Here is a 15,635-nt window from a genome sequence, read left to right on the forward strand (position 1 = left end):
GGAGTTTTGGAAAATTAAAACCAATGCATCAACTACCTCACTAGACACTTCCTTTCAGACCATAGGATGAAGCCCATCAGGCCCTGGGCTCTTGTCAGCTCGCAGCTCCAACAATTTACTCAGTATCACTTCTCTGGTGACTGTAATTTTCCTGAATTCATTCCCCACTTCCATTTCCCAGTTTATAGCTGCTTTTGGGATGTTACTTGTATCGTCTATAGTGAAAACGGATGCAAAATACCTGTTCAATTCATCTGCTATTGCCTTGTTTTCCAATATCAATTCTCCAGGCTCACTTTCTATAGGATCAACACTCATTTTATTAACTCTTTTCTTTTTTAAATATGTATAAAAATTCTTACTAGCTGTTTTTATATTTTTGGCTATCTTTCTCTCATACGCTAAATTTTCCCTCCTGATTAATCTTTTAGTCATTCTTTCCTGTCCCTTATATCCTGTCTAGTCTTCTGGCCTTCCAGCTGGCTTTGCACAATTATATACTTTTTATTTAAGTTTGATACTGTCTTTAATCTTTCTAGTTAACCACAGATGTTGTGTACGTTCCTTGGACTTTTTCTTACTCGTTGGAATGTATTTATTCTGTGCATTCTGAAATATCCCCTTAAATATTAGCCACTGCATCTCTATTGACATATCCCTTAACCTAATTTTCCAATTCACTTTCACCAGCTCAGCTTTAATGCCCTCATAATTGCCCTTATTTAAGTTTAAAAACTTAGTCTCAGACCCACTGCTCTCTCCCTCAAACTGAATGTAAAATTCAATCATATTATGGTCGCTGCTACCTAGGGGCACTTTCACTGTGAGATCATTAATTACTCCAATCTCATTGCTCAATACCAGGTCAAGTATAGCCTGCTCTCTCAGAATTGATTCCAATAATTCTCCCACCACCAAAGTCAGACTGACCGGCCTATAATTTTCTGGTCCATCCCTCACACCCTTTTTAAATATTGGTACAATGTTCACAGATCTCCAATCCTCTGGTACCTCACCTGTGTCTATTGAGGATTGGAAAATGATTCTCAGAGCATTTGCTACTTCCTCCTTAGCTTCCTTTAACAAACTGGAATGTAATCCAGCTGGCCCTAGCAATTTATCCACCTTCAAGGAAGCCAGTCCCTCTAGTACTTCCTTTCTCATTGTGCTCATTGTATCTAATATTTCAACTAGAATGTCGACATCATCCCACTCCTTAGTGAAGACAAAGTACTCATTGAGAACCCTGCCCACATCTTCAGCATCAACATCTTTAGGTTTTCTTTGATTTTACCTGCCAATATTTTTTCGTATCCTCTCTTTGCTTTCCTAATTTATTTTTTTATTTGACCCCTGTATTTTCTATAATCCTCTAGGCTTTCTACAGTATTAAGCTTTATGTGACTCTCATATGCTCTCTTTTTCTGCTTTATTTGGCCTTGTATGCTTCTGGATAACCAGAGGGCTCTTTATTTGGCAGTACCACCCTTTCTCTTTGCGGGGACATGTCTAAACTGTGCCCGTAGATTCTCACTTTTGAATACCTTGCTACAGATTTGACAGGTTTCCCTTCAATTCGCTGTATCCAGTCCATTTTCGCCAGTTCACCTCTCAGCTTTGTAAAATTTCTCTTTCCATTTTTTAGAACTTTTACTCCTGTTCTACCTTTGTTGTCTTCCATAATGATGCTACATCTAACTGTATATGGTCACTATCTCCAAAATAGTCACCTACCGCTACTTCATCCACTTGCCCAGCTTCATTTCCTAGGGCTAAATCTAGAATTGCAACCCCTCTTGTTGGGCTTGTAACAAGCTGGCTGGAAAAGTTCTCTTGAATGCAGTTCAAGAATTGTCTGCCTTCTGTGCCCTGCTCATATACCAGTTGATATTAGGGTAGTTAAAATCCCCAGTTATTACTGCCCTATTGTTTGTGCACTCAGCAATGTGCCTACATATTTGCTCTTCTAACTTCCTTCCATTATTTGGAGGCCTATAGTATACCCCTAGTAGTGTGACTGCCCCTTTATTTCTGAGCTCAACCCATATGGCCTCATTTGATGCTTCATTTAGGATATCATCCCTCCTCACAGCTGTAATAGTTTCTTTTACCAATAATGCTACACCTCCATCTTTTTTATCTCCCTTGCTATCCTGCCTGAAAACTTTATATCCAAGGATGTTAAGCTGCCATCTTTGCCCCTCTTTAAGCCAATTTTCCATTATAGCGATGATATTTTGCTGCCATGCATCTATCTGTGCCCTCAGCTCATTGGCTTTATTTGCCGAACTCCTTGCGTTTACATACACACCTTTTAACACTGCCAAATGAATGCATTGTACACTTTTTAACCTGTGCTTCTTCTGTCTTTCAGAGACACTCACTAATTCTCTATCTCCAATTCCCTGCTTTGAATTTTCCCTCAGGTTCCCATCCCTCTGCCAATCTCGTTTAAACCACCCCCACAACAGAACTAGCAAATCTGCCAGCGAGGATACTTGTCCCAGTCCTGTTCAGGTGTAGACTGCCCGGCTTGTACAGGTCCCAACTCCCCCAGAACCCATCTCAATGCCTCAGGTATCTGATGCTCTCCCTCCTACACCAGCTTTCCAACCGTGTTCAATCGCTCAGTTCTCCTGTTTCTATACTCATTTGCACATGGGACTGGGAGTAATCCTGAGATTGCTGCTTTAGAGGTCCTGCTTTTCAATCTTCTTCCTAGCTCCCTGAAATCTACTTTCAGGGCTTCATCTCCTTCCCTATCTAAGTCATTGGTACCAAGTGGACCACAACCTCTGGCTGAACACCCTCCCCCAGAAGAATGTCCTGCAGCCGCTCCATGACACCCTTGACCCTTGCACCAAGGAGGCAACATACCATCTTGGAATCATGTCTACGGCCACAGACATGCCTGTCTTTCCCTCTAAATAATGAATCCCCTATCACTACTGCTCTTCTCCCCTTCTTCCTCTCCTCCCATAGAGCAGAGCTACCTGTGATGCCACAAACATGGCTGTGACTGCACTCTGAGGAACCAACACCCTCATCAGTATTCAACATGGAAAACCGATCGGTGAGCAGGACTCCAGGGGACAGCTGCACTACCTGCATGATGTTATCGCAGATGGTGTGGGGAAGGATGAGATCATCACTTTGAGCCTAAGAACGATAGGTCAGAGGATTTTCTAATCGATGAGAAGCTAAGAATTGGAGAAGAGCAGAGATACTTAAGGGTCCAAGTACAGAAATTACAAAAAACTAGTGGGCAGGTGCAAAAATAATTTAAAAGGCTCATGGAATATGGATCTTTATCTCTGAAATGTAGAGGCATGGAAGTTATGTTAGATATAAAGCTCCATTAGACCTCATTTAGAGTACTGTGCTCAGTTCTCAGAACCTCAGTTTAGGGAGGATATACTGGCCTTGGAGGGGGTGCTGCACAGACTCACCAGAATGATACTTGGGCTAAATGCCCTTTAGGGAAGGTAATCTGCCGTCCTTACCTGGTCAGGCCTACATGTGACTCCAACCTCACAGCAATGTGGCTGACTCTTAACTGCCCTCTGAAATGGCCTAGCAAGGCACTCAGTTGTATAAAATTGCTACGAAGTCTATAAGGACTGAAACCGAATGGACCACTCAGCATCGTTTTAGGCATCAGAAACGACAATGGCAAACTCAGCCCTGTCAACCCTGCAAAGTCCTCCTTATTAACATCTGGGGGCTTGTGCCAAAATTTGGAGAGCTGTCCCACAGGCCAGTCAAGCAACAGCTTGACATATCATACTCACAGAATCGTACCTTACAGATAATGTCCCAGACACCACCATCATCATCCCTGGGTATGTCCTGTCCCACCGGTAGGACAGACCCAGCAGAGGTGACGGCACGGTGATATACAATAGGGAGGGAATTGCCCTGGGAGCCCTCAACATCGATTCCGGACTCCATGAAGTCTCATGGCATCAGGTCAAACATGGGCAAGGAAACCTCCTGCTGATTACCACGTACTGTCCCCCCTCAGCTGATGAGTCAGTGCTCCTCCTTGTTGAACACCACTGGGAGGAAGCGGAATGTGCTCTGGGGACTTCAATCTCCATCACCAAGAGTGGCTCGGTAGCACCACCACCGACCGAGCCCTGATCTGAACAGGCACGGGGGTTGAATGTGCATTCCTTTATCTTATATTCCTTTTTTGTACTATTTATGCTATTGTTGATGAACTTCATCCAAGGGTCTTAAAAGTGACTGCTGAGATAGAAGATGCATTGGTTTTAATTTTCCAAAATTCCCTGTATCCTGGAAAGGTCCCATCAGAATCAAAAATAGTGAATGTAAGACCTGTATTAAAGGAGGGAAACAAAAAGCAGGAAACTACGGATCAATTAGCCTAACATCTGTCACAGGGAAAATGATGGAACCTATTATTAAGGAGATTAGAGCAAGGAACTTAGAAAATCTCAATGCAACCAGGCAGAGTCAACATGGTTTTGTGAAAGGGAAATCACGTTTGATTATTTTATTAGCGTTCTTTGAGGAAGTAACAAGCAATGTGGATAAAGGGAAGCTGTAGATGTGGTATACTTGGATTTCCAAAAGGCATTTGACAAGGTGCCTCATCAAACGTCACTGCACAAAATAAGAGCTCATGGTGTAGGGGTAACCTATTAGCATGGATAGAGGATTGGTTAGCTAACAGGAAACACAGGGTGGTCATAAGTGGGTCATTTTCAGGTTGGCAAGATGTAACGAGTGGAGTGCCAAAGGGATCAGTGCTGGGGCCTCAACTACTTACAAATTATATCAATGACTTGGATGAAGGGACCAAATGTCTAGTTGCTAAATTTGATGACGACACAAAGATAGGTCGGAGAGTAAGTTGTGAAGAGGACATAAGGAGTCTGCAAAGGGATACAGATAGGTTAAGTGACAATGTGAATTTGCCCACTTTGGCAGGAAAAATACAAAAACAGCATATTATTTAAATGGAGAGAGATTGTAGAACTTTGAGGTACAGAGGGATCTGGGTGCCCTGGTATGTGAATCACAATAAGTTAGTATGCAGATACAACAACTGATTGGGAAGGCAAATGGAATGTTGTCATTTATTGTAAGGGGAATGGAATATAAAAGTTGGGAAGTTTTGCTATAGTTGTACAGGGTGTTGGTGAGACCACATCTGGAGTACTATGTACAGTTTTGGTCCCCTTATTTAAGGAAGGATATAATTGTATTAGAAGCAGTGCAGAGTAGGTTCACTCAACTGATTTCTGGGATGAAGGGATTTTCCTATGAGGAAAGATTGGACAGATTGGGCCTGTGTCCACTGTTGTTTAGAAGAATGAGAGTTGATCTTATTGAAACATATAAGATCCTGACGGTATTTGACAGGACAGACACTGAAAGGATGTTCCCCCTTGTGGGAGAGACTAGAACTAGCGGACACAGGTTAAAAATAAGGCGGTGATAAAGGGTCGTTAGTCTGTGGAATTCTCTTCCCCAGAGTGCAGTGGAGGCATGGTCATTGGATATTTTTAATGCTGTGTGAGATAGATTCTTGATTAACAAAGGAGCGCAGACAGGAAAAGTAGAGTTGAGGCCACAATCAGATCAGCTATGATGTTATCAAATGGCAGAGCAGACTTGAGGAGCTGAACTGTCTACTCCTGCTCCTAATTCTTAGATATGTATGTTCATATGTAAGTATTCAATAAGCAGGGTATCCTTGCACTCAAAGAGTTAAGGACAGAAAGTAATGTTAAAGAGGCAGCTCTGTTGCCATTAATTTCCTGATTTTTGGTTACCCAAGAGTTAGATGGTTTTCAGCTGATGCTACACTTTATTTGGGTTGTTGGAAGAATATAACAATAATTAGTATTATTCATGTTGACTAACATAGGACAACTCATTTGAGTTAAATAAGGCATCAAATATTACCTGGACATACAACAGTAACTTCTAATATATGTCTTACATTGTCTGTGGGTATGTAATGCTGGGATTTTCCAGTTAATCGACAAAACATTTAGTGCATGCTTGGGTTTAAAATTTTAATTTTAATGGGGTTCAAGTTACAAACTCGAATAATCACTCTGAGACTGAGCAGTCTTGTAAGCGAAGCTAAAGCGGGTGACTTGAGTCAGTAAAAACTCTTGCCTCAAGTCATCAAGGCGCATTGCTCAGCTATATGGTGGGAGAATAACTCCTGCCTCCAATCACTTCTCCATTCGACCTTCAGTGGAAAGGCTGCATTTATTTGGTGCAGCTCCTAAAGCCTCCTTTGTAGCTGTGGTCATTAAGCTCGGACATCCAGCAAATGATATTGTCACGTTGTACCCTCTTGCTATTCTTGGAACAAGCTTTACACTTGTGGGATGCACAAGACCAGGCAAACTGGTGCTGGGCCAGATCCAAGATATTCAACACAAATTATAAATTGAAACGTCATCACAGACTAGGAGGGCAAATCAAACTAAAAAAAAACCCTGTAGGCAAGGAGGTGTGAAAGGCATCCAGCGTATCAAATAACGTCAAAATTCAATAGAAAACGGACAAAAAAATTGCATAACTAAATACAATGGAAATCCTTAACATGCTGACCCAGTGCTATGTTGTCAGCATCAAAAGAAAAAGAATGAGGATATATCCTGAATAATGCAACATATACTGCTGAGACATGTTATACCAGAGATTGTAAGTGGCAAGGGGAGGTTAGGGGAGTTGTGCCGAATTTAATCCAGATTTGCAATAGTGCAAGGAAGGCAAGGCTAAGAAACAAAAAAAAAAATCATCCTAAGGAAAATAGGGAAGGTACTCGGGGACTTCTGCAGGTGAGAGACCATCTAACTGAACCAGAGACAAAACCAGGTATGCATCTATAGACAGTATTCCTGGCTGACCTCCTTAGAGATGATGGACTGTTTGGTTTTTACAATGCAGTTCTGTTCATGAAGGTGAATTCTGTTCGTGACGCACTAAACAAACATTAGTCCAACTTTCAAAGCCAACACAGAATTACCGGTCCAGTGCTACTAGGGTGACCAGGTGTAAAATATCGTGAATATTAAAGCAAATGCTGCTGGTGGTATGTCCTGTTGTCCTTTCACAAGTGTCAAGCAATGATTCTGCTTATTTATTAGACATGTCAGACTGCAGTTTGTTATTGTTCCAGAAAAGAGCAGGCTAAATGGGCTACCTTGTTTCACATATGATCATTTGTTTTTTTGCTGGCCGGTGTAGAATATCACTGGTGGATTTGAAGACAATGCTTATCAGATGCAAGCAATTTAAAATGGCCAAGTTGTGTTTGTTTGGCTGGATCTGGAAACTCCATGCACATCTCCTTGCAGTCTCACCCTGTCCTGGATTGTGAATGTTACATTTTCAAACGGTCCCCACTTCTAATAGATCTGATTCAATTTGAAATAATTGGATGATGGTGTACTGCAGAATATGGTTACAAAAATATAACAAGTTCATACTTACTCTGCACTCCCGACAGTTGGCTTTCAATGCTCGCTGCCCTTCAGCAAGCTTCTGACCCCCATAGAGACATATGGCTGCAGAATCAAATAGAATAGATTGCTGTTATATGTAATCTGTCAGTTTGGAAGAAAGAACCGCACATGATCACTCCAGTGCACCGTCAGAATGGTTGTTACATGTACTGAATGAGCAGTTAACTACTGCAGTGTATTAGCAGCAGTGTCCAAAAATTGAATAATATGAACAATAATTATAAGAATATATTCCCACAGGAAATAATTTATGAAAGGAACAGTTCAACATTCTGTTTCAACACAGCCCATCAGCTTTTCTGTGCTATGTGTGAATAGAGGTCAAATTGTTCAACTGTGCCACGACTGAATGACCTGAGTTCAAATCCCAGTCTTATTGGACATTCACATCAGGCTTCCTCTTGAAAGCAGCTTCCAAAGATCCACCCTGCTGGGATGTACAGCAGTGAATAGAGGAGAAACTTCCAGCTGACAGGAAGGAGGGAAATATAATTACAAAATACGATCCATTAACAAGTAAGGCCACGTTTCAGCACTCCCAACCTAGCGATCACCTGAGGAACATCTTTGATGGAGACCACAGTCAAGTCTGCAGTTGTTTAACCTCTTTGCGTAGCCAGAGTTCAGGACAATAGACAGAAATAACAGAAACTTGATTTGATAGTACTTCTCCCTATAACAGCCCTGAAATACGGCCTATTCCACCCAGGGATTTTGGGACCAGCTTTGGGTCAAATTTCACAGCACTTCCAGAGCACCAGAACCACAAAATAAAAACAAGCTGTGTTTATGATTTAATTTTCTGGCTGCCCTACCAGCCTCAGTGACTTGGCAAAGTCCATAACAGCCAGTAAGTGAAAATCAAATCACTTTCCTGATCTCTACTAGATGATCACGCTCAAGGTTAGCATCAGGGCTACTCATACAGTTCAGCTCACCGAGACATAAAGGGACGTGTTGGCCAAGGAGACAAGACAAAGGGGAGGAAGTCATAGGAAAGAAGATGAGGAGTAACTTGATGAGTTCCTCAAAGATCTTCAGAGTATCTTACTGGAGCCCTATAGATGTGCATAAGCTATATAATGGAATAATGTAAACAACTACTTGCATTTATATAGCACCTTTAATGCAGTAAAATGTCCCACCAGAGCCTTATGAAACAAAATTTGACCACCTGCCACATAAGGCAATATTAGGACAGATGAAAGAGTTCAGTCTTTCGGTGAGGTTTTACCTTGGCTACAAGTGACTTGAGACAGGTAGTATCAGTTTGCTGAAACTATTTATCTGCACGATTCACAAGGAATCATAATGAGTACATTCAGGACACAGACTGTTCTGCGTCTAGCTCCCTTGGAGCCTCTCGGTCATCTGACCCCTGATGTCCCAGTTCATTAACATCATCATGGTCTTATTAACATAACCATTAACCTATTACTTTACAGTAGGTTTTAAGGAGATCCTAAAGGAAGAAAGAGCGGTTTAGGGAAAGAATCCCAGAACTTAAACCTGAAATGATACCTTTAAATAGACCAGGATAATTGAGCACATGTTCAGGGTTGTGAATGAAAAAGTTAAAACAGCATTAGACACTAATTCTTTACACAGAAGTTGTTAAATAGCTTTGACCAGTTTGTAAGGAAATCTGGCTGAGTTACAGATCCTAAACTCCTCTCAGAGAAAGCCAGAATCTGTAATGAGAAAATCACAGTATAGGTATGCCAGAAAGATAAAATTAAATGTGCCAAAGAGCTTTCTTCATCCAAACCTATCTTGTGATCTCATGAAGAAACTGCAAAACCCTGCCTTCAGTTTATGTTGCTGCTGGGGGCGATGCTGGCTCCTGAAGGCATCAGCAAAACTTGACAGATTTAACACTGACACTTCAGTGCAGTATTGAGGGAATGCTGCAAAATCAGAGGTACCCTCTTTAGGATGAGGCATTAAATCACCATCCCATCTGTCAGCCTGTTCAGGTGATGTAAAAGATCAAAGGGCACTATTCAAAATGAAGAGAGTTTTCCAGGTGTCCTAGAAAAAAGTGCATCCTTCAACCAATAAGCACCAAAATTGACCAAATAGCCATTAACTGTTTGTGGGGCTGTGTGTGTAAATTGGGCTGCTGTATTTGTAGACATAGCTAACTATATTTCAACAGTAATTCATTGATTGTGAAACACTTGGGACATTCTACAGACAGTAAATGAGACTAAATAATGTAATTTATTTCTTTAACTGGCAACATTTAACATGTCAGTCACTAGAACATTTGAAGAATATCAATAAACCGTGCAAGAAATGTCACAGTTACAAAGTCATTCCTACACACAGACAAACACTGATGCAAGTTTCACATTCGTAAGGTTCCAACAGTGGCACATTTCCACCAGGTTTTAAATTAAATAAGTAAAAGTCAATGATAAGAGACTGGCCAAATATTCACAAATGGCACACTCGCTGAGATCAAAAGGATTAAAGCATAAATCACAAATTAAATTGCAAAGTGAGAAAAAAATTCAACTTGGGGACAGAGAGGAGGTCTGATGTCTGCCTTTAGAACAAGATAAATAAAATTCGAATAGTTCACTACCTGGATCAGTTTGTCTCTGAGAAAGTGAGCTGGAACTAGACTGTCACTTTTACATGCAAGACAATTGGTCTGAATTCCAAATCATGAACATCCACACTGGAAAACTTGAATGTTTCATCATTTTAAACAATATACTGCAGAAAACCACCACTCATAAAATAACCGTTGAACATACCAGAATCAATAATGTTAGAAAAGTACGCTCAAGTGATTGTTCTGAGAGTTCAAATTAATCAAGAAATCTAATCACTCAAGGGTTATACAGAAATTGGGAAGAATAATCATTAATGGTGAGGGACTAGAGATGTAAATATGGACATGGATTGCTGCTTTCACTGTTATGGTAGTGGCCTGTGCTACTTTCATTCTCTTTGAAGCTTTCCAACAAAAACTATCAAAAGTATGCACCTCACACTAAGTTCTGCTACCTCGGCAATTCTAGTTGACAGCTTACTTTGCATTAAGTTAAAAATGAAATACGTGACTTTGAATTACACTGATGAGGTCGAGTCGCTGCACAGGCATTTTGGTTACATCAAAATATCTCTAAACAAACCTGGGAACTAATCTATAAATTGGATGATTATTATGTGAAAGCCATCAATGTTTCTACATAGTAATGGTAAAAGAAAGAAATGATCCACCTAATGATCTCCACAGATTCCACTGGTCAGCTGCAGTCAGTTGCTGAAGAGACACTAGAAGTGACTGTAATTTCAGAATAATAACTGAAGTTAAAAAAGACAGTGAAGGTGCAACTAAAATTAAAGACAATTCACTTAATTCTATACAGATATGATTCCAGATAATTCTAATGATTCAGTAATGAAAAGACAGTTGATTCTTAGAAAGGAGATATTTTGAAAAGTTCCAATTCCACCATGGAGCATTGGTCACAAAGCGGGCCTTATCATGGTACGGTCCTACCTCAATATCAAATGAGGTTCCACGTCAGGAGTAGAACCTTTCCAAGTCAGCCTGACAAATTCTAATGCGGTAAATTAATGGAGTAGTGCAAATAAGATTAAACATAGAAAGCATATTAAATTAAGTTCCAAAGATGAGTCATAATGTATTCAAAACATTTACTCTGTTTCTCACTCCACAGAAACTGACAGACCTGCTGAGTTTTCCAGCACATTGTTTTTTTATTTCAAATCTCCAGCATCTGCCACATTTTCCTTTTATTATAGAAAGCATATTGTCACTCTTCGACCTAAAGTTTAGAGTTTCTGTTACTCCCAGAAGGCAAACAGTGTCAATGATAACTCTAATTACCTTGACAGCAATACCAGAGCTAATTAATAATTCCATGATATAGGGATGTAAAATGCCCCTTCTCAGTAAGACCCCAATAGGTAATAGATGATAACATGTTCTGCCTCACTCAAAAGGAGTGACTGGAAAGGCATTAATGGCACAACCAAAATGACTGGCTGCGCACAGTTGTAAGCATCAATTATAAAAACAAAAAAACTGCGGATGCTGGAAATCCAAAACAAAAACAGAATTACCTGGAAAAACTCAGCAGGTCTGGCAGCATCGGCGGAGAAGAAAAGAGTTGACGTTTCGAGTCCTCATGACCCTTCGACAGAACTTGAGTTTGAGTACAAGAAAGAGTTGAAATATAAGCTGGTTTAAGGTGTGTGTGTGGGGGGCGGAGAGATAGAGAGAGAGAGAGAGAGGTGGGGGTGTAACCACACCCCCACCTCTCTCTCTCTCTCTATCTCTCCGCCCCCCACACACACACCTTAAACCAGCTTATATTTCAACTCTTTCTTGTACTCAAACTCAAGTTCTGTCGAAGGGTCATGAGGACTCGAAACGTCAACTCTTTTCTTCTCCGCCGATGCTGCCAGACCTGCTGAGTTTTTCCAGGTAATTCTGTTTTTGTTTTGTAAGCATCAATTGTTTATTTATATAAATATTGAAGAGTGAATGGTATCAGGATGTCACCACTGCCTGTCTCAAACATGACTCAATGGAGACAATGGCTGGTGGGTTGTGAAAACTCTCCCACCACATCAAACACAATATTATAATAATAATTTCCATCCTTAAATCTCTCTGCCTTTCTACCACCCTCTCCTTCTTTAAGATGCCCCTTGAAACCTACTTCTCTAATCAGCTGGGTCTTAATATTACCTTATTTGACTCACTGCCAGATTTTGTTTGCTAATACTCCTATAAAATGCACTGGGGTATTTTAATATGTTAAAAGTACAAAATAAATGTAGTTTTTTGTTGTCATGAGAGATAATTGAAAGTGTAGATAGATAAAAATATGATTAAAATATGTTGTGAACATTGTATGTAGCTATTATCAGTGGTATGCCAGTCATGACATTGATTATCAACCACTGATAAAAGGTAGCTATTGTTAAGACCGTACTCTAGCTTTCCATGATATAAGGATGTAAAATGCCCCTTCTCAGTAAGACCCCAATAGGTAATAGATGATAACATGTTCTGCCTCACTCAAAAGGAGTGACTGGAAAGGCATTAATGGCACAACCAAAATGACTGGCTGCGCCCAGTTGTAAGCATCAATATCGTCTTCTGGAATCAATTTTTAGGATCATCAATGGCCCTAGTCACTCGTGAAAACTCACCCACTACCTCAATGTGTGATGTAAATCCAAGTATTATGGGCAAAGGACAATTGTATTTTTTTTAAAAATCAATGAATCCCCATGGTACAAAGGTCACCCCAACAAGGCATTATGAAAGAACAGCAGAGTGCAGCGAAAAGGAAAGTGTAACACAAGAATAAGGCTGTTGACAATAGTGGATGTATGCTGTCTACGTCTGCATCAGGGAACATCTTAATCGTTATGATAAATCACACCAAGCAATGAAAACTGAAAGGAGAATTGATAAACGTTGTGCCTTCTTTTAAATGAGGACTGTAAAAATTCAGGAATACAATGTCCTGACAATGATATTACTGCTATAATATTTCATCCATTAGGATTGAATTTAGTGTAGAAGCAGATCATTAGAGATTCAACCAGGTTTGAGATTGGCAATGCTCATACATAGGTTGCTTTGCATTACAAAAGTATAGATATCCTGGCCACTGCAACGTGACCGGTTCAGCAGTCATACAAACACACAGTGGCAGCTGTGTTTTATCAGCAGGCTTTACTATAGGACCTCCAGACAGGCCTGTTTAAATTTACAAGAACCTGTAAAACCATCTGTTTTGTAGTTTCTTGGGAGTATCCCGTCAGAAAGATCGATGTGGTTTTGAGCTCAAATGTTCAAAATGTTTCAATCATTTTATTTTCCGAATCTTTTTATATCTATAGATTTTATTTTAGATAAAAATTATAAGTTAGATAAAATGGAAAATAATATAAAAATGAATTGGTTCGATCAGTAAACAATTTAATAAAGTTACTTGATTTATTTTTAATACTTATAACATGAAACTCCATTCCTGCTCATTGTACTGACAGTTTGCTTCATTATACAAATGCAAGCATGCAAATTGACCTGTGACATGGAATATGTTTTGCGTATGATTGCTATTTGATCAGTGCATTGCTGTCCATGGCCTTACAAGCTACTGACTGGCACTTCTGTGCACATATCAAAATAAATCAAATTGTTTCGTACTGAAACACAAAGTCCAATATTAAAAGGAACCATTACTCTCAGTGGGAAGGAAGAAAATAGAACAAGGCCCATGACACAAATGATCTATTACCTCAATGAGCTTTTTTGATGGATACAAAGACCTTATTAACTAAGAGTTCTCATCATGACTCCTCTGCTTCTGTTGCAGTACATCACTGCACATTCATTGGCCAAGAGTTAGATAAGAGGTTCCTTCAATAGCTCAGAGAATTGCTCAAAAGGAGCCGAGTCATTCAGATGACAATGGTCCCAAATTTGCTATGAGTTAATAGTGAGTAGGATGACTTCTCAATGGAAGCAAAAATAAGGGCACCACAATTGTTCTTCGAGCCAATGGGCTTAGAGGAAAAAAAAAACATATAAAATTTCAATTCTTGACACCGAAATTAGAAAGGCATGTGATGTAGCTTCTACGCCTATACCATGAAGAAGCACAAGGTCATTCAATAATCCTTCAGAGGCACTAGTAACAGCATTACTTAATATTACTTAATACACAGCTTGCTGTGTACACTTCTAAGACATCGGGCAGGATTTTCTGATCCTGTTGATTGACTTTTGGCCACGCTCCTCATTGTCCTGTTTCCCCTGCAATGATCCCCGCTGCTTGTGGGATCGGAAAATCCCAGCCATGAATATGGAAAATAGTTTGGGGCAATTGTATACCCTTCTTTCATCCCAGTTCTAGCCAACCGTATTCCAATCACAGGGGTCCAAGAGAAGGTTAATAGCCGAAGAATTACCATGACTCAGTCAGCAGTGGCTTCTTGGGATAAGGTGGATGTGAATGCTAAGAACAGGAGCAGGCCATTCACGATTCAGTTAAACCATAACTGATCAGCACTTCAACCATTATTTAACCTTTGCTCCAGATCCCTTGATTCCCTTACCTAACAAGGTTCTAACTATCTTAGAATCCACTGTCCCTCTGTGTAAACTCTCAACAGTTAGAGGTTGATCAACAGCACTCAACAATCGACTTTGACCATCACTCGAATTTAAGGATCATTTTGGTGTGACAGTCTGTTTAATCTTAAATAAATTATATGGAACATAGGTTATCAGGCTGTAATAAGTTTTTTTAGCTTTCATTTTTGGCTTGAATGTCTATGCTGAAAAAATATGTTAATATATTCAGAGAAATGTGAAGTGTAACTGCAATTTTGCTCACTTATTAAAAAATATATCATTACTGATATCTCAGGCCTGTAAGCCAGGAAGCCTCGTTTCAAACATTCTAGGGTACAAATTTGTCTCAGGCAGTGGAACAAAACTACAATCCCTCATATTTAATTCCACTGACTGCCATGGAACCGAGTACCTTGTGCTGTGTATAATGGGTGGACAATCTGTTAGCACCAGTTTTGCCTGAGAGAAATTTCTACCCCCCTTATGCCAGATCATCATAAATCATTTTTGAAACTCTTCCAAAATCACACTGTTGTACACATTCTGGCAGCTTGTATACTAGCTCCATCTTGGACAGTGCTAAGCCAACATCTCTATGGTAACAGTTAATTGTCGAGATAGCACTAACTTCTGCAGCATTTGAACAAGATTTTTAAAAAATTATTGCTTTACAAGTCCTTATTGAAATAGAACTATCTCATCTGTTTGCTAATCATGATATGCCCACACGCATATGAGGTTTGATTCACGACGGCAACACTGGGAATCACAATATAATCCTGCATGGAAGCAATATTTATTTAAATCTATAATATCTGGGTCAAATCTGGTAATAAGTGTGATTTTCTTGAATTCCAATTAATGTAAGCCAACAATAATGTGTGTGTGTGTCTTTCTCTGTCTCCTAACTGTCCTGGGTAAAATGAGTTTTGGCAGTCCTGATATACTATATCGTGCTAATTGAGTACTAAATGGCA

At 39.9% G+C, this 15,635-nt stretch overlaps 1 protein-coding gene across 6 annotated transcripts in view; it reads right to left on the reverse strand.

Annotated features, from left to right (window-relative positions):
• The window catches only part of LOC121283444 (protein kinase C-binding protein NELL1-like), an 839,758-nt gene that overhangs the window by 633,618 nt on the left and 190,505 nt on the right, over positions 1-15,635 (reverse strand). For all 6 annotated transcript variants that reach the window (XM_041198022.1, XM_041198019.1, XM_041198018.1 and 3 more), the window contains one exon: positions 7,486-7,559. In XM_041198022.1, the coding sequence (XP_041053956.1) occupies positions 7,486-7,559 (74 nt within the window). The remainder of the gene's footprint in view (positions 1-7,485; positions 7,560-15,635) is intronic.

The sequence above is a fragment of the Carcharodon carcharias genome, chromosome 10 (assembly GCF_017639515.1).
Source record: "Carcharodon carcharias isolate sCarCar2 chromosome 10, sCarCar2.pri, whole genome shotgun sequence".
NCBI classification, from domain to species: Eukaryota; Metazoa; Chordata; class Chondrichthyes; order Lamniformes; family Lamnidae; genus Carcharodon; species Carcharodon carcharias.